Genomic DNA, 27,304 nt, shown 5'->3' on the forward strand with positions numbered 1-27,304 from the left:
TGTACCACCCAGAAGCTGCTGCTCTGAGACAGTGATGAGATGGTTTTTTGAAGGTGCAGCTGAGGTGCCAGCTCAGAGATGATACCCTGTAATGATAAGACGCCAACTTCCAGGACATATTATATACCCAAAATCAATTATCATTATTAGTACTATACTCCCAATAGGTATCATATGGGTTCAGGAACTACAGTGGAAAATATAAGCAGCCCCTCTTACCACCACTGCTCCAGTTATCTGCTTGGAGCATTTGTGCTTCCTATCCCCACAACTCCAGGTTCTGCTTGTCTAGAGGTCCTTCTAAAAAGTGAGACACTTTCACCAAGGCACACAATATGAGTCCCATTAATTTCTTTTATTGTGGTAAAATATACAAAACAAAGTTTACCATTTTAACCATTTTTAAGTATACAACTCAATGGCATTAAGTACATTTACATTGTTGTGAAACCATCACCATCATCCATCTCAGAACTTTTTCATCTTCCCCAACTGAAACTCTGTACCTATTCAACAATCACTCCCTATTTCCTTTTCCCTCCAATCCTTGGAAACCATCATTCTTTCAGTCTCTATGAATTTGACTATTCTAGGTATCTCATATAAATGGAATCACACAGTATTTATCTTTTTGTGTTTGATTTATTTCAGTTAGCCCAGCATCTTCAAGGTTCATCCATGTTGTAGCATGTTTCAGGATTTCATTCCTTTTTAAGGCTGAATAACATTCCATTGTATGTATATATCACATTTTATTTATCCACTCATCCATCAATGGACATTTGGGTTGTTTCCACCTTTTGGCTATTGTGAATAATGCTGCTAACAAACACTGGTGTACAAATATCAGTTTGAGTCTCTGTTTTCTTTTGGGTATATATCCAGAAGTGGAATTGCTGAACATACGGTTATTCTATGTTTAATTTTTTGAAGAACTGCCATACTGTTTTCTACAGCAGCTGCACTGTTTTACATTCCCGCCAGCAGTGAACAAGGGTTCTAATTTCTTCACATCTTTGCCAACACTTGTTATTTTGTTTTTGTTTTCATTTTTATATAATAGCTACCTGAATAGGTGCAAATGGTATCTCATTGTGGTTTTGATATTCAATCCTCTGCTCATTTTTTAACTGGGTTGTTTTTGTTGTTGTTGTGTTGGAGGAGTTCTTTATATATTCTGGATATTAACTCCTTATCAGATATGATTTTCAAGTATGTTTTCCCATTCTGTGGGTTACCTTTTCACTCTGTTGATAGTGTCCTTTAAATTTAAATTTTAGTGAAGTCCAATTTGTCTTTTTTTTTCTTTTGTTGCCTGTTTGTTTTGGTATCATATCCAAGAAATTACTGCCAAGTCCAATGCCATGCAGCTTTCCCCCATGTTTTCTTCTAAGAGTTTTATACTTTGAGCTTTTACATTTGTTTGATCCATTCTGAGCTAATTTTTACAGATGGAATAAGATAAAGGTCCAACTTCATTCTTTTGTGTGTGGATATCCAGTTTTTCCAGAACTATTTGTTGAAAACATTGTCCTTTCCACACTGAATGCTCTTGGTATCCTTGTCAAAAATCATTTGACATATGTGTGAGGGTTTGTTTCTGGGCCCTATGCTATCCCATTGGTCTATATGTCTGTCTTTATGCCAGTACTACGCTGTTTTGATTACTGAAGGCTTGTGGTAAGTTTTGAAATCAGAAAGTGTGAATCCTCCAACTTTATTCTTCTTTTTCAAGATTGTTTTGGCTATTTGGGGTCCCTTGAGATTCCATGTGAATTTTAGTTTGAATTTTTCCATTTCTGAAAAAAAGCGGATAGGTTTTTTTTTGTTTTTTTTTTTTCAGTACACGGGCCTCTCACCGTTTTGGCCTCTCCTGTTGCGGAGCACAGGCTCCAGACGCGCAGGCTCAGCAGCCATGGCTCATGGGCCCAGCTGCTCCACGGCACGTGGGATCCTCCCGGACCAGGGCACGAACCCGTGTCCCCTGCACCGGCAGGCAGACCCTCAACCACTGCACCACCAGGGAAGCCCAATCCCATTACTTTTAAGCTTTGGTTGCTGCCCTGTTTCTTTGGACAAGAAGAATCACCATTCTGGCAGTAGTAAGTGACCCTTATCATTAGGAAGAAGTGGGGCTGCTGCTACACAATGGGGGCAGCTAGGAGTATGCTTAGCATCCATGTGACCCACTTAGGTGCCTGTTGGTATGCTCATGCCCAGTTTTAAAGGCAAATGGACAAGTGCAGCAACCCTGGCTGGTCTGAAAAGGACATGTTATCCAGGGGCTCAGACCCCTCAGAGATGAGAGTCTGGGTCACTCCACCAGGGTCACCACCTATATACTAGCAGAAGTGCTAGCCAAAGATGGTTTTGTTTGTTCTTTTCCTTTAGGTGTAAGGTTAGATTGAGATTTCTTATTTCCTGAGGTAGGCCTGTATAACCATAAACTTCCCTCTTAGAACTGCTTTTGCTGTAACCCATAGATTTTGGATCATTGTGTTTCCATTTTCATTTGTCACCAGATATTTTTTAATTTCCTCTTTGATTTCTTCAGTGACCCACTGGTTATTGAGCAGCATATTGTTTAGTCTCCATGTTTCTGTTTTTTGCAGTTTTTTTCTTGTAGTTGATTTCTAGGCTAAGAGACTAGATCTTAATTATTCCCATCACAATAAAGAATTGATTATTATGTGACATGATAGAGGTGTTACTAACCCTATGGTGGTATCAAATCAACCTACTGCACACCTTAAACTTACACAATGTTATGTCAATTAAAAAATTATAACACCTGCTTTTATCTTCTGAGCCTAGAACTTCCATTTTACTTATTTGTATGTATAATTTTAATATTCACTGGGGACAAAACTGCCCTATAAACAGAAGGAATATTATTCTTTTATTCAAAACCTCCATGAGAATTGATCACCATTTTGGAAAATGATGTTTCCAACAGTAACATCATTCAATTTCTTTGAGTGACCAATAAAACACACCTGTTATCAGTATGCATTTAAAGTTGTAACACTGGTACTTCCCTGGCAGTTCAGTGGTTAAGACTCTGAGGGCACTGCAGGGGGCATGGGTTTGATCCCTGGTTGGGGAACTAAGATTTCCCCATGCCATGTGGCATGGCCAAAAAAATAAATAAGTAAATAAAGTTGTAACATTATAGCTCTTCAGGAATCATGAGTTTAGTCTCTATTTTAAAATGCCAAATAGAGTTGTCAGTACGCTACTGAACAGTTTTACTTCTTCTATATATAAGAGAAAGCACCTGACTACTTCATTGTTTTCTAGTGTAGTAGTATCTGGGCATTTACATATTGAAATGCATATTTTATTAAAAGTTGATTTATTTCTCCTTTTTTTAAAATTTCTCCTTTTTATTACAATAAAGGCATTGGACTGATCCTTTTTGAAACTGTGTATATAGGTAAGTTATATATGAATTTTGTTTTAGGGTAGTGGGTGTGATAGATGTTATAAACGGTCCCATGTTATAATAAGGAGGGTTTGCTAAGTCTGATATAGTTGAGAACCACAATCTCAGAACAAGTTCTTTGAGGGCAGGAAATGTCTTCTGATTTCTTACAGCACCCTTGCACCCACTAAGTTCTCAATATTTAATTTCACCCTGTTGCAGTTTCTGTTTTGCCTTTTCAGAGGCATTTATTTGTTCCTCCATTCTGGTACTTTCAGTTTGGATGCAGTGTCTACCCTCATGTAGGTAACTGCAGTAAATATGATCTAAGTCAGAGTGGTCTCAGTCCCTCTGTCAATGATTAGAGCCAAGTGAGTGACCCAATTCTGGTTTGAGACATAAGAATTCTGCTGAGGAGCTTTTTTTTTTTTTTTGTGGTACGCAGGCCTCTCACTGTTGTGGCCTCTCCCGTTGCGGAGCACAGGCTCTGGATGCGCAGGCTCAGTGGCCATAGCTCACGGGCCCAGCCGCTCCGCGGCATGTGGGATCCTCCCAGACTGGGGCACGAACCCGTGTCCCCTGCATCGGCAGGCAGACTCTCAACCACTGTGCCACTGGGGAAGCCCTCTGCTGATGAGCTTTGAGAAAGGTTTTACACTCATTAAAGACACAAAAGGAACAACAGGTTATTTTCTTTCACTGGACATTGTTTGTACAATGACACCTGGAATCATAGTAGGCATTTTTGATTTTTCAAATTAATTAATTTATTTATTGTTGGCTGCGTTGGGTCTTCGTTGCTGTGCACGGGCTTTCTCTAGTTGCAGTGAGCGGGGGCTACTCTTTGTTGTGGCTCACGGGCTCTAGAGCGCAGGCTCAGTAGTTGTGGCACACGGGCTTAGTTGCTCCACGGCATGTGGGATCTTTCCGGACCAGGGCTCGAACCTGTGTCCCCTGCATTGGCAGGCGGATTCTTAACCACTGCGCCACCAGGGAAGTCCTCATAGTAGGCGTTTTTGATCATAGGTATTATTAGTCCCCCAAACAACTGCTGAGAATGACAGTTTGGCAAAGATGGAAGGAAACCAGGGTGCCTGATAGTTCTGAACCCTCTATCAACTCATTCCAGAACCTCTGAAGTGCCTGTTACATCTGATAGAGTTAGGTCTTTTCTTACTGTCAGCAGCATGCATCTTTACCGATATAACCCTCTTCACAAGCAGTTGTGTTGCCAAGGAATATTTATATACACTGTACGCAATCCTGGTCAGAATGCTATATGGGGAAGCCGTAGCGATTCTCTCACAGTCATCAGCTCCTATTCAGACCATATGTATTATAACTGAGTCTCATGTAGGGTTCATGAGCAACTGATTTATTTTACATTAACAGTAAGCTATACAGTCTGGCTGTCCAATAATGGAAAACAAGAAAACTTCTTGTGCTCTAATTCACCCTTTCATGTCACCACTGCTCAGATAAATTAATTTAGAAGTGAATTGTTCTAATCCCTAGCAAGGCCCAGTGATACAATACATATTTTTTCAATGCATACAGGGATCAGATTTAAAGAGTAGCAAGGGCTATCTTTTGGCAAGTTTTACTTAGCAAGTAGAGAAGGCTTCTTTCTGAGGAAAAAAGGTTTAAATGACTAAATTTATGAATCTAATAACCCTCCCACTTGGTAATGCTAGTACCCAAAATGTACCAGCACTGGTTTCCACAACTCATTTTTGATATTTGTCTTTTCTTCTTTGCACTTTTTCTACCAAAATCCTTTATCCATTTACTTTCCTCTTCTCATCTTCCCGACCCTTCCTTATCCATAGAAATTATGTGCTTTGCCTGATGTATAGAATTACAACTATTCCCAGTTCTCAATGAGTCTGCAAGCCCCTTCAAAAATCCTTGCAGTACTCCCCAAGGGCAGATTTTTTTTTTTTTTAAAGAAAGAACATGCTGGATAGAAGTTTACAAATTAAACACAGTCTTTTCTAAAATTGTATTTTACTTCAGTCTATAAGTACTGCTATTTGTTTGAACTGCTCACATAAATCCATTCCATCCAAAAAGGAAATGAAAGTGCTTCTAGCAGTGTAAGCACAGTCGGCAAGGCCTATCCAAAGGTCTTCCACTAGAGTCCATAAAAAATCCAAATGTAGTTAAACCACAAACTGGATGTTCTTATTATCTGTGCCATAAGAGATTTTCAAAATCAGTTTGGTCTTTAAAACCTATCAAATGTCAATCATGGGGATTCCCTGGTGGTGCAGTGGTTGAGAATCTGCCTGCCAATGCAGGGGACACAGGTTCGAGCCCTGGTCTGGGAAGATCCCACATGCCGTGGAGCAACTGGGCCTGTGAGCCACAATTACTGAGCCTGCGCGTCTGGAGCCTGTGCTCCACAACAAGAGAGGCCGTGATAGTGAGAGGCCCACACACCGCGATGAAGAGTGGCCCCTGCTTGCCACAACTAGAGAAAGCCCTCGCACAGAAACGAAGACCCAACACAGCCATAACTAACTAACTAAATAAATTTTAAAAATTAAAAAAAAAAGTCAATCATAGCAGGGAAGACCACTGAGCTGATTTCTGATAACTAAGTTATCACTGAACATAATTTATCCTAAATGATTACTGGCATCTGGAAGACCTTGGGGTAGGGGCTCTTCATAAGAAACACAAGAACCACTTGCACAGGGACAACCAGGCATCCCCAGAGCAGCCGCGTGCTCCAGACTTCCTCCACTGCTTCTTCCTCACTGTGGTACTCAGGCTCGAAAGCTGAGAGGACAATGCTCAAACTCTTTGAAGGTTTTTACAAAGAACACTAGTGAAGGAGGTACCGTGAAGTACTAATGTTTTTTAATTAATTAATTTTATTTTTGGCTGCATTGGGTCTTTGTTGCTGCACAAGGGCTTTCTCTAGTTGTGGTGAGCAGGGGCTACTTTTCATTGCTGTGCACGGGTTTCTCATTGCGGTGGCTTCTCTTGTTGTGGAGCACGGGCTCTAGGCACGCAGGCTTCAGTAGTTGTGACTCACGGGTTCTAGAGCACAGGCTCAGTAGCTGTGGCACACGGGCTTAGTTGCTCTGTGGCTGTAGGATCTTCCCGAACCAGGGCTTGAACCCATGTCCCCTGCATTGGCAGGTGGATTCTCAACCACTAAGCCACCAGGGAAGCCCCAAGGTACTAATTTTTGAGGTATAATCTAAATACTAAAAATGATGATGAGATCTTGAGTCCTTAGCCTATTATTGCCTTGGATTCATTAAAGTTATTTTGCATGTCCAGCCTACTTTCTATCGCACAGGATACTGTGGAGGATTAAGGGATATAAAGTATGTGACAGCCTAGTCCGTGTCTGCATACCCAGTATGTAATATTCCCATCCTCTTCCCCATCCCAAAATAAAGAGGTTAGTCCTTCAACTTTAAAAGTACTTTGTAAAGAAGAAGAAATTAGTTTTTCTATCCACATCCTTGTCAGCATAATTCTGAATTTCTCCCAAGAGTAACTATTCTTTTGTAAAATAAACTTTATATTATTTGAAATATACATGAAGCTTCATTTTTGTTCAGGGTTCTTTACTTCCCATTCTGAAGTTACTTCTGAGGAACTGAAACCCCAGAAGGTAATCACAACAAAACATATTAAGTGGTTTTTTTCTTTTTGAAAATGATGATTCAAAGGCAGACTTGTAGACTTGTATCTCGTCAGAAGATAGAAGGCAAATGCAGCCTCTGAACGGAATTGTTCTAATTATTGCCTTAAAAAGTAGTTATACAACTACATTCAAGGACATAAGACAAAGCACTACTTTAAAACTAGAATGACTGAACAGTTAGGTGAAAAGCATAGCTGAAATAGGAAAGGGAAATAGACTTAAGAATAATTTGAATTGAGACAATAATCCATCAGTACTAGTTGCTTCTGTTAACTGAATATCTTGAATCACATTGTCTTCTTTTTTACCTTCCACAATGTCTTCACTGAAATCTCAAAGCAGCATTCTCACAGAACTAAATAATAGTTATCATTTTGTTAGGATTCAAAATTTCAATCCAGTAGCCATCAGGATCTTGAATAAATGCCAGGCCTTTCATTTTACCTATAAAACAAAATGATTTTCATTACTGAAAAGACTTAAAATAAAAACCTTAAAAATTTAAAATACATTTTTTATTAATTCAAAATTTAATTTGCATTTTAGTTAATTACATTGTTTTGTTTATAGTTTTAACTTCAAAAAATTCTATTGTTGGTGTTGCCCAGATGCACGATTTTCAGAATGACATATTTTATCTTCTACACATAGTTGTAAACCAACTCCCCTGAAATAAACTGTGGGACTGGCTGCATCAGGTATTTATTTCACCTGCACATTATCACTTCATGCTACTAGTTGAGTAGTCAAAGAAACTGTCTTATTTTAAAGAGGATAAAGGAAATAGATAGGTGCTCAAGGGAGGAGGTAGCATGGCTTATCTACACAGCCAAAGGACCGAGATGCTTACGTCATACACTATTCTATGTAACCCAAGCTCTGCCAATCACATTCTTTCTCCCGGGAATTCAAAACTGGGATTGAGAGGTTAGTAGGTCTAGCAGTAGAGTTCTTTGCTTAAATGGAAAACTGTGACCTCAGAAATTTATTTTGGTACCAAGATGCTGAAGTAGTTTGGCTCCTATCTCTGACTCCTTTCTTCAAGATCAACCCCAGAGGAACATAGATTTAAAAAATACGAGAAAAAAAAAAAGTACAATGCCCCTGAGGTGATAGTTGGGGAGAGGAATGGTGGGGGTAGGGTAGTGACTGTTTTAACCTGCTTTGTGTGGAAGGGGGTACTTTTGGCTGGACCACAAGGCAGTCCATCATGGCTGTGGGAGAATAAACAGGAGTTTTGTTAGTTTGGCTCTTGCTTCTCCCAGTGCCTTGGGCATTAGCACCTACTCCCACGGGGTGGGGGTGGGGGGGGTTGAAACTACTGGTTCAAATGTCCTCGGTAGTAGATAAGGGCAGAAAGACAGGTGGGTACCAACTGATCTCCCAGAGGTCTCACTTTCCCCACAACCTGAGTGAGGGAAAGACAATCCCAGAAGTGTCTCCTACTAATACTACTACTCCATCAGGGACAAAGGGGGGAAAAGGATCTGACTACAGAATGTGAAGTATTTGTTTAACCCTTATTTTCTCTCTCTGCTCAGCACATCTCCCTGAGAACACGTGGATTTTTAAGGACTGAGGTCTGGCCTTCCCCCATTCACACTGCCTGATGTTTGCAATAGCTAATGGTTTCAGTTTCAAAAAACAAAAAACAAAAAACCTCTGAGACCAAAATAATAAGAATTTGAGGAATATAACTATAAAACAAACAATGGATTATACATTCAAACAGAAGAACAAATATTAGATCAATGGGGACCAAGAACTATTAAAACATGTAAAAGCAATGAGGAATATCCAATACGACCAATACAAAACAAGAACAAGGAAATATTAAAGGAGCCAAGCAAAAATTCAGGATCAATATCATAATAGCTGAAATTAATAACATAATAGGTGAGAATACAGAAGATAAATATAAGAACAGATACATCTGAGGAAAAATTAGCTAACTCGTATGCCAGTTTGAAGAAATCTCCCAGAAGGAAGGCAAGGCCAAAGAAATAACAAATATAAAAAGCCTCTAGAACAAAAGAGAAGAAACTATATGAAGGAACACAAATCAGATTTTTCAGCAGCAACATGGATGGGAAAAATAAGACAATATAGTTGTACTTTCAAGACTGAAGGAAAATAAACCTAAGATTTTATAGTCAACAAAACTGTCATTCATATGTATAAAGGCATGGTTCTGGGACATACAGAGCTTCAAGAGTTTTGCCTCACAAACCCTTTAAAAATAGTTTTGGTTGAGGTACTTAATAAAGGAACAGAAAAATCTGAAAGATGCTGCAAAAGATCTATGGAGAAAAAATATATACCTTGATATATTTATTATCTTAAAATAAAAAGCCAAAGCCAAAGAAAAAGGAAAAATAAATCAATAATATCCCAGCCTGAGTAACAGCAACATAATGGAGGTAGAGGGAAGCAAGTTCTTTCCTTACTAGGGAGGAGGATATTTGGATATCAAATCTCCTAACTGAAAAAAAAAAAGGATTGAAATGAAACAGTGAAATATTTCAAATGAAAATTAAATAATAAATTATGGTGGCAAAAACAGATCTAAATAAAATAATTATAATACATGTAAATCCAACAAAATCCAGATATATACTATGTCAAGCGATATACCTAAAACTGAAGGACACGCAAAGGTTGAAAAAGGATGAAAAAAAATTCAGGAAATTATTAACTGAAGAGACTTGGTGTAGTTACATTAATAGCAGATGAAACAGACTTTAAGGAACTTACTTTTTTGGGTGGTTAGATATACCCAAGAGAGACCACCCGCCTCAGTGGTGGTCACTGAGAAAATGGTAGGGTCAAGGGGCGGCGAAAGAGCCTAGGTCCTTGATAGCTGTCTAGATCCTGTGACTAGTCCCAATGTGAAGCCACCCTAGGTGCTGCCTAGGTACCTGAGATAACTAGGTATTCTTCCAATCATTTCCCTTCTTTCCTTAAGCTGGTTGGAGTAGAATTCCAAGTTACTTGCAACCAAAAGGATTTTACTACAACAGTACCCTCTGTGGGTACTTAGTAAATGTTATATAACTAAACATAGGCCTGAAGAAAACAAGTAGCAGACTCACCATCATCAGGTTTCTTCACAAATTTGACTCCCAGTTCTTCAAATCTTTTACAAGCACCGTGAACATCAGGAACAGCAATTCCAATGTGACCTTAGGTAATCACCCCCAAAACAAGGCAGAGAGAAAGAAGGAAAAATTACAACAGGGTACCCATGTGCCACAAGTGGCTTCCAAAACTAGTTTATTTTGAAACATAAGGCATCTGAAAACTGACTGAATCAGGTGGTTCAAAACCTATAATACATTAAAGAACAAGAATCTAACTGGCTGGGTATAATAAATTAATTAGTTGCTCTGAATTATAAATTATTTAACATAGCCCAATAGTGGCTCATAAATAGTTTGATCTGTTAAGAATAACCTACATCACAAAAGAGTAACCATTTACTCATGCTTAATAGGCTTATTATTGATACTGACTACATAGCAGCCAATTTAAATTGGTAATACTCTTGTTTTGGTTGAGAGATTTTAGATCAAGGCAGAAGTGTATGCTGGCAGAAATCGGGATTATTATTAACCATCATTTTTGTTTTTTTGTTTTTTTGTTTTTGAAATTAAAACATCTACTGGAAATATAATATTGAAACTGAAAAGTAAAATCATTGTGAGAGAGTAAATGTAAAAAGTTTAGACTGAGATGATGAAATTAAACAACTCCTAAATAAAATTATTTGTGGAAAATAAAAATAACCATACTCCTAACAAATTGATTATACTTAATGTTTTAGATTGCTTACAATCATAAATAGGTACACAATGGAAAAATCACACAAATCCATGTTTATTACACACAAATAGGCAAACATACCAAATCCCCGAGGGTCTGAATTGCCACTGTGGTAACTCTGGGCCTCATCATCTTCAGTGCCCCAATTGCTACAAAAGGAGGGAAAACATAATTACAAGTGACCTGGAGAACAGATATTCTGAAAAGAAAGCTACAACAATCTTTGAAATCTTACCATGTGTATATGCTACTTAATATACTTGGTCTAATCTCTGTTACTGTAAATATTAAGTTTTCAACTATAGAAAGAGCAAATGGGCAAAGAATGACTAAGGAGACAATAAAACTAGGCATCTGGATAAGAACAATAATTATAATAATAGCAACTATAATTTCTTGTGCCAAGTACTTTATACTTCTTTAAGTCCTCAGAACAGCTCCAAGGGCTAGATCTGAGTATCTCCATTTTATAAATGAGACTGCCACTTAGGGAGGTGATATAACTTGTTTAGGGTCACAGAGCTATTGTCAGAGCCAAGACTCATGTCTAGGTCTTTCTGATTCTAGGGCTGTTTTGAATTAGGGGACACATTAAATCACACACCCTGAAACAAATGCTTTTTGATAGTTTTTAGCGGGTGCACAGAAACAACATAAAGAATAAAAAAGAAAGAAGGGGAATGCCAATTTCAACAAAAATGCTGAAATTATGAAGACCTTACTTATAGTACCTAAACATTCATTAGCTACCGTTTGACAAATATCTTGCCATTTCAGTCTATATTCTCTATCTAAAAGGCAAATGATCTCACTTGCCCTATCTATGCCACAAGAACAATACAAAGACCATAAGATCCGTATAAAATACTCAAACATACTGTTACAAGTTGAAAGTGATTAGGTAGACCTGGTTTGAATTAAGCTGATAAGAAAGGAAAAAAAGTTAAAAAAAAATAAGCTTCAAAAAAATGTAGAGTATATAAAAAAAATTAAAACTCATACTCACTGTGTCAGTTCAAGTGTAGCTTTTCTGGAGAATGCCCATGCTACTCTTTCATCTTTATCTTTTGGGATGTCATTTTTATCCTCATAAGCCAAGAAATAGAGTGAAAATTTCATAGTGGGAAAATCTAATTTTTGGAGTAGTCTGAAATTAAACAACAACAAGTCTGAATCAATTAACAATAGGAAAAGCTGATTCATACTAAAATCAACATAACAATATTCAAGTTCTACTAAGAATAAGAGCTGTACATGGTGAGCCTGTTTTAATAGAAAAAGCAAGGAAAATCAATTTTAAAAAGTCTTATTTAAAAAAATTTATTCATCTGTATATATCAGTGAAATAAAATTTTTTTAAAAATGGAAACTTTTGTAATTCATCAATTCTTATAATGAAATTTAGTTGGATTGATGGTACTTGCTTATAAAGGGCAAAAGGTATCTTCAAAAGAAAATTTTATTTATTTTTAGTGAAAAATATAACACAACACACCTTATTGTTCTTTCAGCTATATGGCATTGAGTTAAAGAAAAATAAATTTATTGAGTTCTTACTATGCCAAAACTCCTAGGAAACTGAGGATAGGTGTTAAGAGAGAAGGACAGATTAATATCACTAAAGACATGAATGTCAACAATAAAGTGGTTACAGTATCAAATACTGCAGAAAGGTCAGACAGGATTAAGTCTGAGAAGAGGTGAGCAGATATGGAAAGGTCCTGTGAGGGCAGTTTCAGCAGCATGCGACAGCAGAAGCTGGAGAATGGGAGGTGAGCAAGTGAAACAGTAAGTGGTGGTCTACCTGTACAGATGGTCATGATGACGGGAACGACAGCAAGAGAGCGGAGGGCAAGAATTATCAAAAAAAGCTTAAGCTTTTTTGCAGGTTGAGGGGCAAGAGCAGTGGAAAAGGAGAGACTGATCATGAGAGTGCGTGATGAATTACTCATCCTGAGGTTCTGAGAAGATTCATTGAAGTCGTGGCCTCTAAACTGAGTTTAAAGAGTGTGAGATTATTTTGCAAGGAGTAGGGTGGAATGAGGATACACACAATACAATTTTCTTTAGATTATGGAGGATTAAATGCTCAAACATGATCTCATTCAAAATCAACAAGAGGGAATCGTTGCAGCATAGCAGATGGAAAGTTTCTAGAGTTCTGTTCCAAATCTTTTACTTATTACTGTCATGTAATATGCCTTGGCCCACTAAGAGCTAAGTACTGACTCATCACAAATAAGATTTACTCTAACTTGTTTATAATGACGTATCAAACACCTCAAATACTCCAATTCTGAAAACTATCTCTGCACCTACCAAAGCAGACGGACCAGTCAGATGGGAAATGGAACACTTGAACCTGTTTTAACTTGCTTTTCTCAGCTCAGCATATCTTTCAATAATGTCAAGTTGTACCCTAGTTGGGGGCTCTTTAAAAACAAGGTCAACATTGGAGTCGATCAAACCTGGATTCAAATTCCAGCTCTGCCATGTGCCCACTGTGGAATCTGGGGTCATTAAGTTAATGTCTTTAAGCTTTGTTTTCTTCCTTCCATGTAAAATAGGGATATAAGCTATCTCATAAACCTACTGTGAAGACAACAAAATGAGATATAAAGTGCCTGACAAATAGCACGTGTTCAGTAAATCTGGTTTCATTCTGCCCTTTAAATATGTCATTAATACATGCAAAACTACTTTTTCTGGAAAGAATTATAAGAACCTGTTAACAGCAGTTATCTTTGAAGAGAAGGACTGGGGGATGGAAGCTGTCACTTTTCACTTTGTATTTCTCAGAATTAGTCAAATTTTCTAACATAGACATATACTGTATTACTTGAAGTTTTCTCTCAATGTCAATGGAGGTTATCTAGGCAGTAAATTAAAGACTGTTTTATTCTTTATGTATCTATATTACCCAAAACAAATAAAAACCCTCATGTTATTTAGGGAAACAAATCAAGAAAAATAAATATGTCTTAAAGATTATAAGATCAGTGAATATTACCTATTCAGCAAAAGAGAACACATCCTATAAAAATGGAATAGATGGCCAGTTTACCTAAAACTTAGAAAATGAATGAGTTTACCTAAAACTCATTCATTTTCTAAGTATTGTGTCTTAATAGCTATATCTTTTCTGAAGTAAACAAGAGGCTAAAAGTGGCCATAACATCAAAACAGTCTGGACACATTAAGGATTTAACTGGCAGCTCTTAGAGAGAAGGGAATCAGAGAAAATGCAAGTATTGGTGTCGTTGCCCAGTGAGCCTGGCTGGGATAGAGGAGAGGAACCTGACAGAGGCCCTAGTCAGTCAAGCCTAGTCCCAGACTCCTGGCCAAAAGGACTTTTGTGACCTTTGAAGCAAACTTTAATCCATTTTTACAGTGGATCTGAAAACATTCCCTATATTTGCAAAGCTATGTATTTAAACATTATAGGCACCAATAAACAGTTTACTTACGTCATTCCAAGAATTCTAGTATAAAAGTCCAATGACTTCTTAGGATCCTTAATTCGAAGCATGGTCTGCTGCAAGAGAAAATCCTAAAGGGAAACAGTATATATTAAACACCTTTAACTTTTACTACTTGTTACCAACACTAATTTTGCTTCCTGTAACAAAATACCAACAGTCCACCATTGTAACACACTGTTTAAGAAGAAAGATATTTTGTCCCCTCAGTCCATCATGGCTTTATTATTATTAAATACCTGTGTTCAGTCCATAAAGGCTATGTTCAAATCCAGGTACCTTAGTCACAGAGTTGGTTTTGTTTGTTTGTTTGTTTGTTTTTTCTTTTCTGTAGATTCTGTGCCATGTGCTGTAAAACAGTTCAACAACCCTGTTTATCCTATCCCTATCCTTATCCTATCCTATCCCTATACCTATCCTACAATCTTTCTAAGAAGCAATTTGGATCTGAAGAGTCTTTAAAAGTCTTAAAGAGTTCATACTCATCGATCAAAATGTTGCCCTTCTAAAAATCTATCTAAGGAAATAATTAGAAACTTGGACAAAGATTTATGTATAAAGACATTCATTACAACATTTACACAGTAACTATGGTCCAGACACTGTTCTAAATGATTTACAGAAATTAACTTATATAATCTTCACAACTACTCTATGAGATAAGTATTATACCATCCCCATTTTACTGCTAAGAAAGTAAGTGGCAGAGAAAAAACTTCAGTCCAAACAGTTTGGTTCCAAAGTCCTTGCCTTCAACCACCTTGCTAACCTACCTCTAACAATGAAGAAATAGATAAATTATGACACAGGCATAATAGAATATATGAAGACATTTAAAACACTGCTTTAGAAGCACTTGGACATGCCCATGGTATATGACATACACATTATATGTCAATTTTATCTCAATAAAGCTGGAAAAAATAGTTTAAAAAATGGAAAGATACATCATTTTTCTGAGAAGTCTTCTGAGAAGACTTAACATGATAGATTATTTCTAAGAAAACACAAATATAATATAAACTCTAAAACCATTTTTAACTTTTAAAAAGGAATCTATACATGCCAAAAAGATTAAAAGTATAATCAATGTTAGTGGAGTTATTCATAAAAAATAGAGGTGTGTAAATCCTTTGTTGCCGAAGTATTATTTGGACGATATAAAAAAACAAGCAGGGCTTGCTTTTTATAAAATGATCAAGTTATTCTATGCTCAGATAACAGTTTTCTTTTTATCACCAAGATATTCTGCTAACTCTCTGTAACAGAATACCTCTGCTACTTTTGATAAACACTTGAATGATCTTGGAAAAATGTTCCTTTCTTTAAAAGTTTCTAAAAATCACTGTTTATTGCTATGGTTCTAAAACATTGTTTGAAATAAATATATCTTGCATTTAAAAAAGACTAAAGTTGATGTCTTGTCTCATGAGACAGTTCTTAACTTTGTCTTTCCCTTATTATGCTCTAAATTCAGAATAATAAAAGATGTCTTTTATGCTCAAACTATCTTTGGGTTTTCTGGGATGATTACAAGGTAAAAAAGATTTCCTCCTTTGCCTTATAAAAAGGAAGAATGATAGAAATAATCAGTCTTTTGTGAGGGTCGGGGTGGGCAATCTCCAAATCTAATTAATTTAAAACTACTGTGAAAAAACTTTAAAGGTACAATCAGGGATATTTCTAGTACATGTACTACGTGCCTACAATGTAATCCTGACAAAACTATAAAAAGTGGAGCAGGGAGTGAACCAAAGGGTCAAAGTCAAGGTCCCTTTGAGCACCTCTAAATGGATTTTCTGGTATAAGATGTGAACTCAGGTAAAGCTTCATTTTTTACCTATGGATGGCCAATTGCTCCAGCACCATTTGTTGAAAAATCTGTCCTTTCTCCACTGAACTGCTTTTGCATCTTCGTGAAAAATCTATTGGGTTTATTAGTGTGAGTCTATTTCTGAGTTCTCTACTCTTTCCCACTGATCTATGTCTATCTCTCTGACAATACCATGGAGTAATGATTACTGCAGCTATATAGTGAGTCTTAAAATCAGGTAGACTGATTCCTTCCACCCTATTCTTTTCAAGATTTAGTTATTCTACTCTCTTTGCCCTCCACATGAATTTTAGAATAACCTTGACTATATCTAAAGAAAAAAGGTTTGATAGGGACCGTGTTAAACATGTATATCAATTTGTGGAGAATTGACATCTTTGCTATGCTGAGTCTTCCAATCATGAACACAGTATGTCTCTCCATTATTTAGATTTTGATTCCCTTTATCAATGCTGTGTAATTTTCAGCATACAAACTCTGTACATGTTAGATAGATTTATACCTAGATATTTAATTTTGTTGAGCAATTGTAAATGGTATTGTATTTTTAATCTTGGTGCTCATGTGTTCTTTGCTAATATATAGAAATCCAATTGATTTTTGTATGTTTATCTTGTATTCTGCAACCTTGCCGAACTCACTTACTAGTTCGAGGGTTTTTAGACTCCTTAAGATTCCTATGTAGACAATCATGTCATCTGCAAATAGGGACAGTTTTATTTCTTTCTTCCAATCTGCCTGTTATTTCCTTTTTTGCTTTACTGTACCAGCTGGAACTTCCTGCACTACGTCAAATAAGAGTGGTGAGAGCAAACTTGCCTTGTTCCCCTAAATTAAGGAGAAAGCATCACCATTTAGTATAATGTTAGCTCTTAATGTTAATGTTAGCTCTTTATCAGGTTGAGGAAGTTCCCTCCCATTCCTATTTTTTCTGAAAAAACAAAAGTGTTTAAATTATGGTGTTGAATTTTGTCATGTGGTATTTCTTCTTTAGCTTCTAATATGGTGAGTTACTGTGATTTTTTTTTAATACTGAACCAGCCTTGCATACCTGGAGTAAACCCCACTTGATCATGGTATGTGATTCTTTTTATATACCACTGAATTCTATTTGCCAATATTTTGTTAAGGATTTTTACATCCATACTTATGAAAGATATTGGTCTGTAATATCTCTTTTTTTTGTACTGTCTTCACCTGGTTTTGATATCAGGGTAGTATGACAGCTTTATAAAATGAATAAAAGTGTTCCTTCCTCTTCAATTTTCTTGAAGGGATTGTGTAGAATTGATGTTAATTCTTCCTTAATGTTTGGAAGAATGCTCCAGTGAAATCATCTGGAACTGAAGATATTTTTTAAAAAAGATTATTATGAATTCAATTTCCTTATGTTATAGAGCTATTCAAATTATTTATTTCATATGGGTAAGTTATGGTAGTTGGTGTTTTTCAAGGAATCGGTCTATTTCATGTAAGTTGTCAAATTTATGTATGTAGAATTGTTTTCAGTATTCCCTTATCACCCTTCTCTTGTCTGCAGTCTGTAGTGGTATCCCCTATTTCATTCCTGATATTGGTAATTTGTGTCTTCTCTCTTTTCTTGTCAGTCTTGATACAAGTTTGTTAATTCTGTTGGTTTTTTTTCAAAGAACCAGCTGTTTCACTGATTTTTTTCTAATTTGTTTTAAATTTCATTGATTTCTGCTCTTATTATTTCCTTCCTTCAGCTTGTTTTGGGTTATTCTGCTCTTCTTTTTCTAGGTTCTTGAGGAGGAAACAAATCCTTGATTTAAGACATTTCCTATTTTCTAATATATGCATTTAATACTATAAATTTCCCTCTTAGCACTGTCTTAGCTGAAATGCTTTTTTCATTTTCATCCAGTTCAATGTAATTTTTAAAATTTCCCTTGAGACTTCCTCTTGATCCATGGATTATTTAGAAATGTGTTATTTAGTTTCCAAGTTTTTAGAGATTTTCCTGTTATGTTTCTGCTACTGATGTCTAGTTTGATTCTACTGTGGTTGAACATGCTCTATATAATTTCAATTATTTCAAGTTTGTTGAAGTTAGTTTTAGGGCCCATGATATGGTCTACCTTGGTATCTCTTCTGTGAGCACTTGAAAAAAAACTGTACAGGCATACCTTGGTAATATCATGGGTTTGCCACCACTGTAACAAAGCAAAGATCACAATGAAGAGTCACACAGGGACTTCACTTGTGGTCCAGTAGTTAAGACTCCACGTTCCCAGTGCAGGGGGTTCAATCCCTGGTCAGGGAACTAGATTCTGCATGCTGCAACTAAGAGCCTGCATGATGCAACTAAAGGAGCCCACATGCTGCAACTAAAAGATCCTGCATGCTGCAACGAAGATCCTATGTGCCACAATTAAGACCTGGCGCAGCCAAATAAATAAATATTAAAAAAAAAAAGTCACACAAATTTTTTGGTTTCCCAGTGCATGTATGTTTACTCTATACTACAGTCTATTAAGTGTGCAATAGTACTATGTCTAAAAAAATGTACATACCTCAATTAAAAATACTTTATTGCTAAAAAATGCTAATCATCATGTGAGCCTTCAGTGAGTTGTAGGTTACTGATCACAGATCACCATAACAAATACAACAGTGGAAGTTTGAAATATTGCAAGAATTACTAAAATGTGACACAGAGAGAATCAAGCAAATGCTGTTGGAAAAATAGCACCAACACACTTGTTTCATGCAGGGTTGCAACAAACTTACAATTTGTAAAAAAAAACCTAATATCTACAAAGTGCAATAAAAACAAGGTATGCCTGTATTCAGCTGTTACTGGCTGGAATGTTCTATAGATCTTGATAAGATCTTGTTTATTGATAGTGTTGCTGAGTTTGTCTATATCCTTGCTAATTTTCTGTGTAGTTCAATCAATTGTTGAGAGAGGAGTATAGTCTCCAACTAAAACTGTGGATTTGTCTCTTCTTCCTTCCATATATCAGTCTTTGCTTCACATATTTTTGCAGTTCTCTTGTTTGAGGCACACACATTTAGTATTGCTATGTCTTCTTAGTCAATGGACCCTATTATCATTATATAATGTACTTCTCTATGATCACTGTCTTTGCTCTAGAGTCTACTGCATTTGAAACAATATAGCCACTCCTGCTTTCTTCTGATTAATGTTTATATATCTTTTTCCATCCTTTTAGTTGCCTCTGTCATCACATTTGAAGTGAGTTTCGTGTAGACAGCATATAGGTGGGGCATGTTTTTATTTTTATTTTTCTTTCAGTTTTATTAAGATATAATTGACATACAGTATTATATAAGGTTAAGGCATAGAGCATGACTTCAACTTACATATGTTGAGAAATGATTACCACAAATTTAGTTAACACCCATCACCTCACAAATAGATAACTTGGGGCATGCTTTTAAATCCACTCCACCAATATCTGTCTTAATTGGTATATTTACATCTAATGTAATTATTAAAATATTAGGGCTTAAATTGGCCATTTTATTTTTGTTTTCTGTTTGTCCTTTCTTTTTATCTTTGCCTTCTTGTGGGTCACTGGAATTTTTTTTTATAATTCCATTTTGATTTATCTATAGTGTTTTTGCATACACTCTTTGCATAGCGTGTGTGTGTGTGTGTGTGTGTGTGTGTGTGTGTGTGTGTGTGTGTGTGTGTGTGTGTGTGTGTGTGTGTGTGTGTGTGTGTGTGTGTGTGTGTGTGTGTGTGTGTGTGTGTGTGTGTGTGTGTACACCGCCATGTTATTCCTAGGGTCTCAAGGTCCCTAGCCAGTCTGCCATTCTCTCTGCTTTTCAGAGTCCTCCTGTTTTTGTTTTATCTAAGCACAGCTCATTTTATTGCATTTCACTTTGTTGCAGTTCACAGATATTGGTTTTTTTTGTTTTTTGGGTTTTTTTTTTTACAAAGTGAAGGTTTGTGGCAACCCTGTGTCCAGCAAGTCTGTCAGTGCCGTTTTTCCAAGAGCATTTGCTCACTTAATGTCTCTGTGTCACATTTTGGTAATTCTCACAATATTTCAAACTTTTTCATTGTATTTGTTATGGTGATCAGTTTTCTTTGATGATACTATTGTAATCCTTTTGGGGTGCCATGAACCATGCCCACATAAGATGACAAACTTAACTGATAATTGTGTGTGTTCTGACTGCTCCACTAATAGGCCACTGCCCCATCTCTCTCCCTCTTCTTGGACCTCTCTATTCCCTGCGACACAATATTGAAATTAGGTCAATTAATAACCCTACAATGGCCTCTAAGTGTTCAAGTGAAAGGAAGAGTTGCATGTCTCTCACTTTAAATCAAATGCTAGAAATGATTAAGCTTAGTGAGAAAGGTGTGTCAAAAGCTGAGACAGGCTGAAAGCTAGGCCTCTTGCACCAGTCAGCCAAATTGTGAAAGCAGAGGAAAAGTTCTTGAAGGAAATGAAAAGTGCTCTTCCAGTGAACACACAAACGATAAGAAAGCAAAACAGCCTTATTGCTGATATGGAGAAAGTTTTAGTGGTCTGGATAGAAGAGCAAATCAGCCACAACATTCCCTCAAACCAAAGCCTGATCCAGAGCAAGGCCCTAACTCTCTTCAATTCTAGAAGGCTGTGAGAAGTGAGGAAGCTGCAGAAGAAAAGTTTGAAGTTAGCAGTGGTTGGTTCAGGAGGTTTAAGGAAAGAAGTCAGCTCCATAACATAAAAATACAAGGTAAAGCAGCAAGTGCTGATGTAGAAGCTGCAGCAAGTTACCCAAAGAGCTAAGATAATGAATGAAGGTGGCAACACTAAACAACAGATTTTCAGTGTGGATGAAATAGCTTTATATTAGAAGAAGATATCACCTAGGACTTCCATAGTTAGAGAAAAGTCAATGCCTTCAAAGCTTCAAAGGACAGGCTGATTCTCTTGTTAGGAACTAATACGCTGGTGACTTGAAGTTGAAGCCAATGCTCATTACCATTCTGAAAATCCTAGGGTTTTTAAGAATTATGCTGGGGACTTGCCTGGTGGCACAGTGGTTAAGAATCCGCCTGCCAATGCAGGGGATACGGGTTTGATCCCTGCTCCGGGAAGATCCCACATGTCGCGGAGCAACTAAGCCCAACTAAGCAACTAAGCCTTTAGAGACTGCGAGCCACAACTTCTGAGCCTGCATGCCACAACTACTGAAGCCCACGCGCCTAGAGCCCGTGCTCTGCAACAAGAGAAGCCACCACAATGAGAAGCCTGTGCACCGCAATGAAGAGTAGCCCCGCTCACCGCAACTAGAGAAAGCCTGCGCACAGCAACGAAGACCCAATGCAGCCAAAAAATAAATAAATTAATTAATTTTTTTAAAAAAAGCTACAACAGTGGCAAAAAAGTTTCTTGACTCTGTGTCCTACCTTTTAAATTATCTTTCTAGTGATGAAGACACTCATTTCTCTAGAACTGTTACTAAGGAGCTTTACATATTAAATCTTACTCAGAATCAAAATCAAAATCTCCATTGCCTTTACCACCTTCCATCTTCAGAAAAGGGAAGTTTCAATCTTGCAGCCATACCTCTAACCTCAGCTCTGGTTTTACATCTCCATCCAGTCTACTCAACATTTCCACCTGAGTCAAAATATCAAATTAATCACAGCCCAAATAAATACTCCCTCCTACATCACCAACAGGGAATGCCTCTAGAATCTGACTTGGGTGTCAGCCCAAGTCAGACCCCTGAAGTCTTCTCAGATTCCTTCCTCGTCACTCCCTCTGTAATCCAATCCAAGTGTCCCATCAACCTGACTGCTCAAGTCCCTCTGGAATCTTTCTCCTTGCCTTTCCAAAGACCACTACTACCTTGCTCATGTCCTCTCTACTTCCTGCCTAGACCACTGTCAAAGCCTGCCTGGTCTCTCTGCTTCTTGCAGGCTAACCCAAATGCAATCCAGAGTGATCTTCGTATAATGGTACCAGACTGATCCTTCTATAACAAAAAGCCAACTGTGTCATTTCTAGGTTAAAAATCAATCCTTCAGGCGCTTCTCTGGTGGCTCAGTGGTTAAGAGTACGCCTGCCAATGCAGGGGACACAGGTTCGAGCCCTGGTTCACGAAGATCCCACATGCCACAGAGCGGCTGGGCCCGTGCGCCACAACTACTGATCCTGCGCTCTGGAGCCCGGGAGCCACAACGGGAGAGGCTGCCGCAGTGAGAGGCCCGTGTGCCACGGCGAAGAGTGCCCCTGCTCGCCACAGCTGGAAAGGGCCCGCACACAGCAATGAAGACCCAATGCAGCCAAAAATTAATTAATTAATTAATTAATTAATTTTAAAAATCTATTAAAAAAAGATGTTAAAAAAAATATCAATCCTTCAGTGGTACTTCACAACTTTTAGAAGAAAGTCCCCAAAGCAAGGACATACAGTTGCTGCATACCTCTCTAACTTCATCTTTTATTACCACTCCACTAAACTGGTCATCTTAAATGGTTTTGATTTCATAACTTTATCAGTTAAAATAAAAAGAGCATGCCCCATCATAAATGTATATATATTTTAATTGTATACACAGAGAAATATACATAAATAATAATAAAATAAAATAATAATAATAAAGCATATATTTAAAAAAACATATTTACCAAACCGAAATCTTCATAGGATGAGAAAAACAAATGAACCAAGTGGGAATGTTCATATTTTCTTTGAGCATCCCAATGACTGTTTTATGTACCTTCCCCTTAACTCCTATTGCCTATAACTTCAGTCTCATTGTATACCTGTAGGTCCCTGCATCAACTCTCTGATGTCACCGTGCTTTTATATATACTATGGTTCTCTCTGCCGAGAACAGTCATTCATCCATCTGGCCATTGTCCTTCTTCCTTCCTTGCCATTCTTTCTTCCCTCAACCCCTGCCTGCAACTCTGCCTAGCTACCTCCTTTGATTTGGTAAAACCCAGCTTAAGTGTCACCAACACTGAAAGTTTTCCCTGACCTCATCATTTACCACTCAGATGGGAAGGGACTCCAAATAATTTTATCAAAGGACACTGATAGAGACAGTAAAAAGAATCTATTTCGGGAGATCACTACTTGGGAAAAGAAGCACTTGGCCTTTGAAGAAAGTTAGCTAAGTAAGACAGCCCAGGAGGTGGTGCAGCTGTACATTCTTTGGTCTGCCTTTATGACAAAGATGCAAATAATCAACAAACAAGTTGACTTCCTATCACTGCTGTTCTCTTCTTTCCAAATCAGGCCCTCATCACTTTTCTCACTTTCTGGAAGAGTCTTTTAGGTGTTCTCATCACCTCCAGGCTTGGATCCCTCCAATCTATTCTATAGAATGATTTGAATCCCTCAGTGATTCCCCACTAATTATATAAAATTCGATTTTCTTAGAAGTAACATTCTAAGCTCTCTCCATGATCTGGCTCCAACCTACCATCTAGTCTTCTCCACCACTGCTCCACCACTTAGATAACTTGAACTTGAACCAAAAACAAAGTAACTCATTTCTCCAGAACATGCTCCACACTGCATCTTTCTGCCATCTCACCACATTTTTGCTCAGATGTTTCCTCCACCTAGAATGCCCTCCCATGTAACCATCTCCCATGTGATGTTGGGACCCCATCCATCTTTCAAGGCCTAGACTCACCCCCACCTTCTGCTTGACGCATTCCCTGATATCCACAGTTGAAATACAACCTTGAATTGTATTGCTTTTCATAGTTTAAAGATCATAGATACACTTTATCCTTATAGCAGCTTTGTTTACACCCTGCTAAGATCACTATAGCCAATGATAGAATTGGGGATTCAAACGTAGGTCTTCAGCCTCCAAATACCCTGTGTATACATCATACCACAGATGCCACCTTTGAAAATCTCTACTTTCTGCGCTCCCACAGTGCTTTATAATTTTAAAAGCACATAATCCCAGTTCCATCTTATGTTAGAGTTGGTGTATGTTTGGTGAAGGGAGGAACTTCATCTTGTTCATCTGAATGTACCCCAAGGTACCTACCATGCTCTTTACATATAGCAGATGATCAGTGATCAGACTAAATTAATTCATTTAGGTTTTCTACCTGCCTTCATGTCAAGTTCCAAAATTACTGCTGTAGTCAGTACTCTAGAAGCACAATAGGGAGTGTGGGTTCCTCGCTAGGCAAATTACTCAACACCTCTGTGCCACTGTCTACTTATATATAAAATGGAGATAATTATGCCTTCCTCACTGGGTTGTTGTGAGGATTAAATTAAGTAATGTACTTAAAATAACAAACTGGGGCCTGGCACACTCAATATATCCCAGCTGCTATTACATACTCCATTTTTTTTTTTTTTTTTTTTTGCGGTACGCGGGCCTCTCACTGTTGTGGCCTCTCCCGTTGTGGAGCACAGGCTCCGGACGTGCAGGCTCAGCAGCCATGGCTCACGGGCCCAGCCACTCCACGGCATGTGGGATCTTCCCGGACCAGGGCACGAACCTGTGTCCCCTTCATCGGCAGGCGGACTCTCAACCACTGCGCCACCAGGGAAGCCCTATTACATACTCCATTTTATGTCCCCCATATGGTGCTTCTAGGGTGCAAAATGACTAATCTCAAAAAATAATTACTGGGGCTTCCCTGGAGGTCCAGTGGTTAAGACTCCGTGCTCTCAATGCAGGGGCACAGGTTCGATTCCTGGTCAGGGAACTAAGATCATGCATGCCACATGGCGTGGCCAAAAAAACCCCCACAAAACTTCAAATAAAGAGAAATTGACATAAATTAAGAGTGTGTAGGACTTCCCTGGTGGCAAGAATCCGCCTGCCAATACAGGGGACACGGGTTCGAGCCCTGGTGCGGAAGATCCCACATGCCGCGGAGCAACTAAGCCCATGAGTCATAACTACTGAGCCTCTGCTCTAGAGCTGGCGAGCCACAACTACTGAGCCTGCGAGCCACAACTACTGAAGCTTGCGCGCCTAGAGCCCGTGCTCCGCAACGAGAGAAACCACCGCAATGAGAAGCCCATGCACCGCAATGAAGAGTAGCCCCCGCTCTCCGCAACCAGAGAAAGCCCGCTTGCAGCAACGAAGACCCAACGCAGCCAAAAAAAAAAGGTGTAAATTAAAGAATGCAAAGAATTGTATTCAATCAATTTTATCAAGCTCTCCTTGAAATCTTTTTTTTTAATAGTCCAGTACATAAAATGCCCAGTTACCTGGGAAATTAATTTACACTGAATAACTCAATCTATATTATGTGAAATAACAAGGTATTAACATTAAAGAGTATAAAAAATAAGATTAAGTGTGAGAGGAAATGGATATATTTACTTCTTCCCTCTTAATTTTGCAGTGACTAACATTTTTCCTAAGCTAAGTACTACCAGGTGCTAGTCAAAGGATTTAGCAATTGGAAGTGTCTGACTCTTCTGAAGGCAAAGAGCAAGAAGAGACTAAAGTCACCGACCTGTCTTGGAGGTCTGTACAAAGCACATACTCAAACTTCAAAGAATTTAGAACTTCCCCAGTCAAATGAATACATACAAAGGCGTTTCCTGACAGTGATGAGTACACTGGAGTAAACCCCGGAGAGGCTTCCCTGTCTGATAGTGACAACGCCCGGAGGCACCACACCTGAGTGAGTTACAATGACTCTCAGTACAGACCTGTTAAGCAAGCTGAAAGGATGTGAGCCTTCATATGCAACTGGTCATTCCTCTTACTGGGTCTCAGCTGCAATGAGAGGGTCAGTGAAAGAATTTCCAAGATTCCCTTCGGATCTAAACTCCATGATTCTGCCATCTCTCCTGGGGCCACCGAGCACAGGAAGGGCATAAGTGTGGCCGTGAGCAACCGGAAAGGCCAACCCAAAGGGAAATTCTGGGCGCGGCTAAAGTCAGGAGCTATCAGATTGGTTTGGAGGAGTTAAACGCGGAGCCAGGACAGTTATAGAAAAATGATCCCGGCTGGGAAGAGCCGGCCCGTAGACCTTCGAACGTAGACCGGAGTTCAGAAACTGCTTTTCTTACCCTCCACCTCTATTGACCTGGGGAACACGCACACCCACAGACAAGGGCTCTGACCCTGCGTTAGCCATGGTTTCCTGTTACCGTCCCAAATCAAGCAAGTTAAAGCAAGCAGGATCGCAGTCTTTCAAACAACTTGAAGAAACGGACCCTCTCCAGATCCCCCACTGAACACCACTGGCCCTCTTCCCAGCCCACTCCGATCCGCCCAAGGCGGGCGGAGCTGCAGTGGTGGTAGGATGGAGTTCGAATCCAGAGTTCGAATCATCCAGCCCAAGCGAGGCCTGGCTGAGTCCGAGGGACTGCTCCCTCCTGGGGTCCCAGTCGCGCCACGCAGGGCGGGCCCCGACTCTGGAGAATTAGGTTCTGAGCCCACCTTGGTGCTGGGGTCCGGGTCGGAGCAACAGCCGAGGGCGGCCTCGTCGGTGAGGCCGCCGGACGCGGGCTGCGGTTCTGCCATGGCCGCACTGCTGTATCGCGGACGAAGGTGGCCAGGAACGCAGCAGCTACTCTCACTCTGCGGGCCGCGAAGCTCCCTTTACCAGCGCCGGCAAGACGGCACCACGGGGTGGGCGGCCGCTGAATTCCAGCCAATTGCTACGCGGAGGCCAAGTTGGTTGTCTGCTGATTGGGTCCCAGTGAGTCAGCGCCTCCGGCCACAGCGTTCTACACCCAAGACTACAATTCCCAAGGTGCCTTGCGTATGATGGAGGGCACCTTGAGGTTAAAAAAAAAAATCCAAACCTGCCAGCTTGAAAGCGCGTTTCTCTCTGTTGTTTGATGACCTACTTTTGTTTCTGTTTAACTGTTAAAGTTCAGTAACTGCCCATACCTCAGGGCTGCAACGTGGTAGGAAATACGAATCAGATGGAAAGAGAATTGGGAGTTATGATTTTTAAATTATAAGGATCCAAAACTATTTTCTCACTTTAAGCAGCACAGGATAATTAAAACAACTGACTTAGCCAGAAACCTAGGTTCAAGTTTTGGTTCCACTGTTTATTAGCTCTAGAAGCTTGGAGTAATTACTGAACCTTCTCTGAGCTTCCTTGCAGGATTTTGGTGAGGAT

General features: G+C 38.8%; 1 protein-coding gene across 1 annotated transcript; it reads right to left on the bottom strand.

The window, feature by feature from the left end:
* Window positions 1-334: 334 nt before the first annotated feature.
* Window positions 335-26,790, bottom strand: GLO1 (glyoxalase I). Its single transcript, XM_081246110.1, has 6 exons — window positions 26,611-26,790; window positions 14,381-14,463; window positions 11,920-12,060; window positions 10,995-11,062; window positions 10,184-10,273; window positions 335-7,535 (listed from the first exon to the last, which is right to left on the bottom strand). The coding sequence occupies exons 1-6, from the start codon at window positions 26,692-26,694 to the stop codon at window positions 7,447-7,449; spliced, it is 555 nt and encodes a 184-aa protein (XP_081102236.1). The 5' UTR covers window positions 26,695-26,790; the 3' UTR covers window positions 335-7,446.
* Between the last annotated feature and the right edge of the window lie 514 nt (window positions 26,791-27,304).

The sequence above is a fragment of the Mesoplodon bidens genome, assembly GCF_964165515.1.
Source record: "Mesoplodon bidens genome assembly, chromosome: 10".
Classification (NCBI taxonomy): Eukaryota; Metazoa; Chordata; class Mammalia; order Artiodactyla; family Ziphiidae; genus Mesoplodon; species Mesoplodon bidens.

What these genes read in the sequence shown, in the direction of transcription:
- GLO1 (XM_081246110.1), bottom strand. Translation starts at nt 26,694, where the DNA reads ATGGCAGAACCGCAGCCCGCGTCCGGCGGCCTCACCGACGAGGCCGCC. An exon ending in ACCCGGACCCCAGCACCAAG is followed by an intron (nt 14,464 to 26,610) that starts GTGGGCTCAGAA and finishes GTTTCCCTTTAG; the next exon opens with GATTTTCTCTTGCAGCAGAC. An exon ending in TTCAGACCCTCGGGGATTTG is followed by an intron (nt 10,274 to 10,994) that starts GTATGTTTGCCT and finishes TGATTACCTAAG; the next exon opens with GTCACATTGGAATTGCTGTT.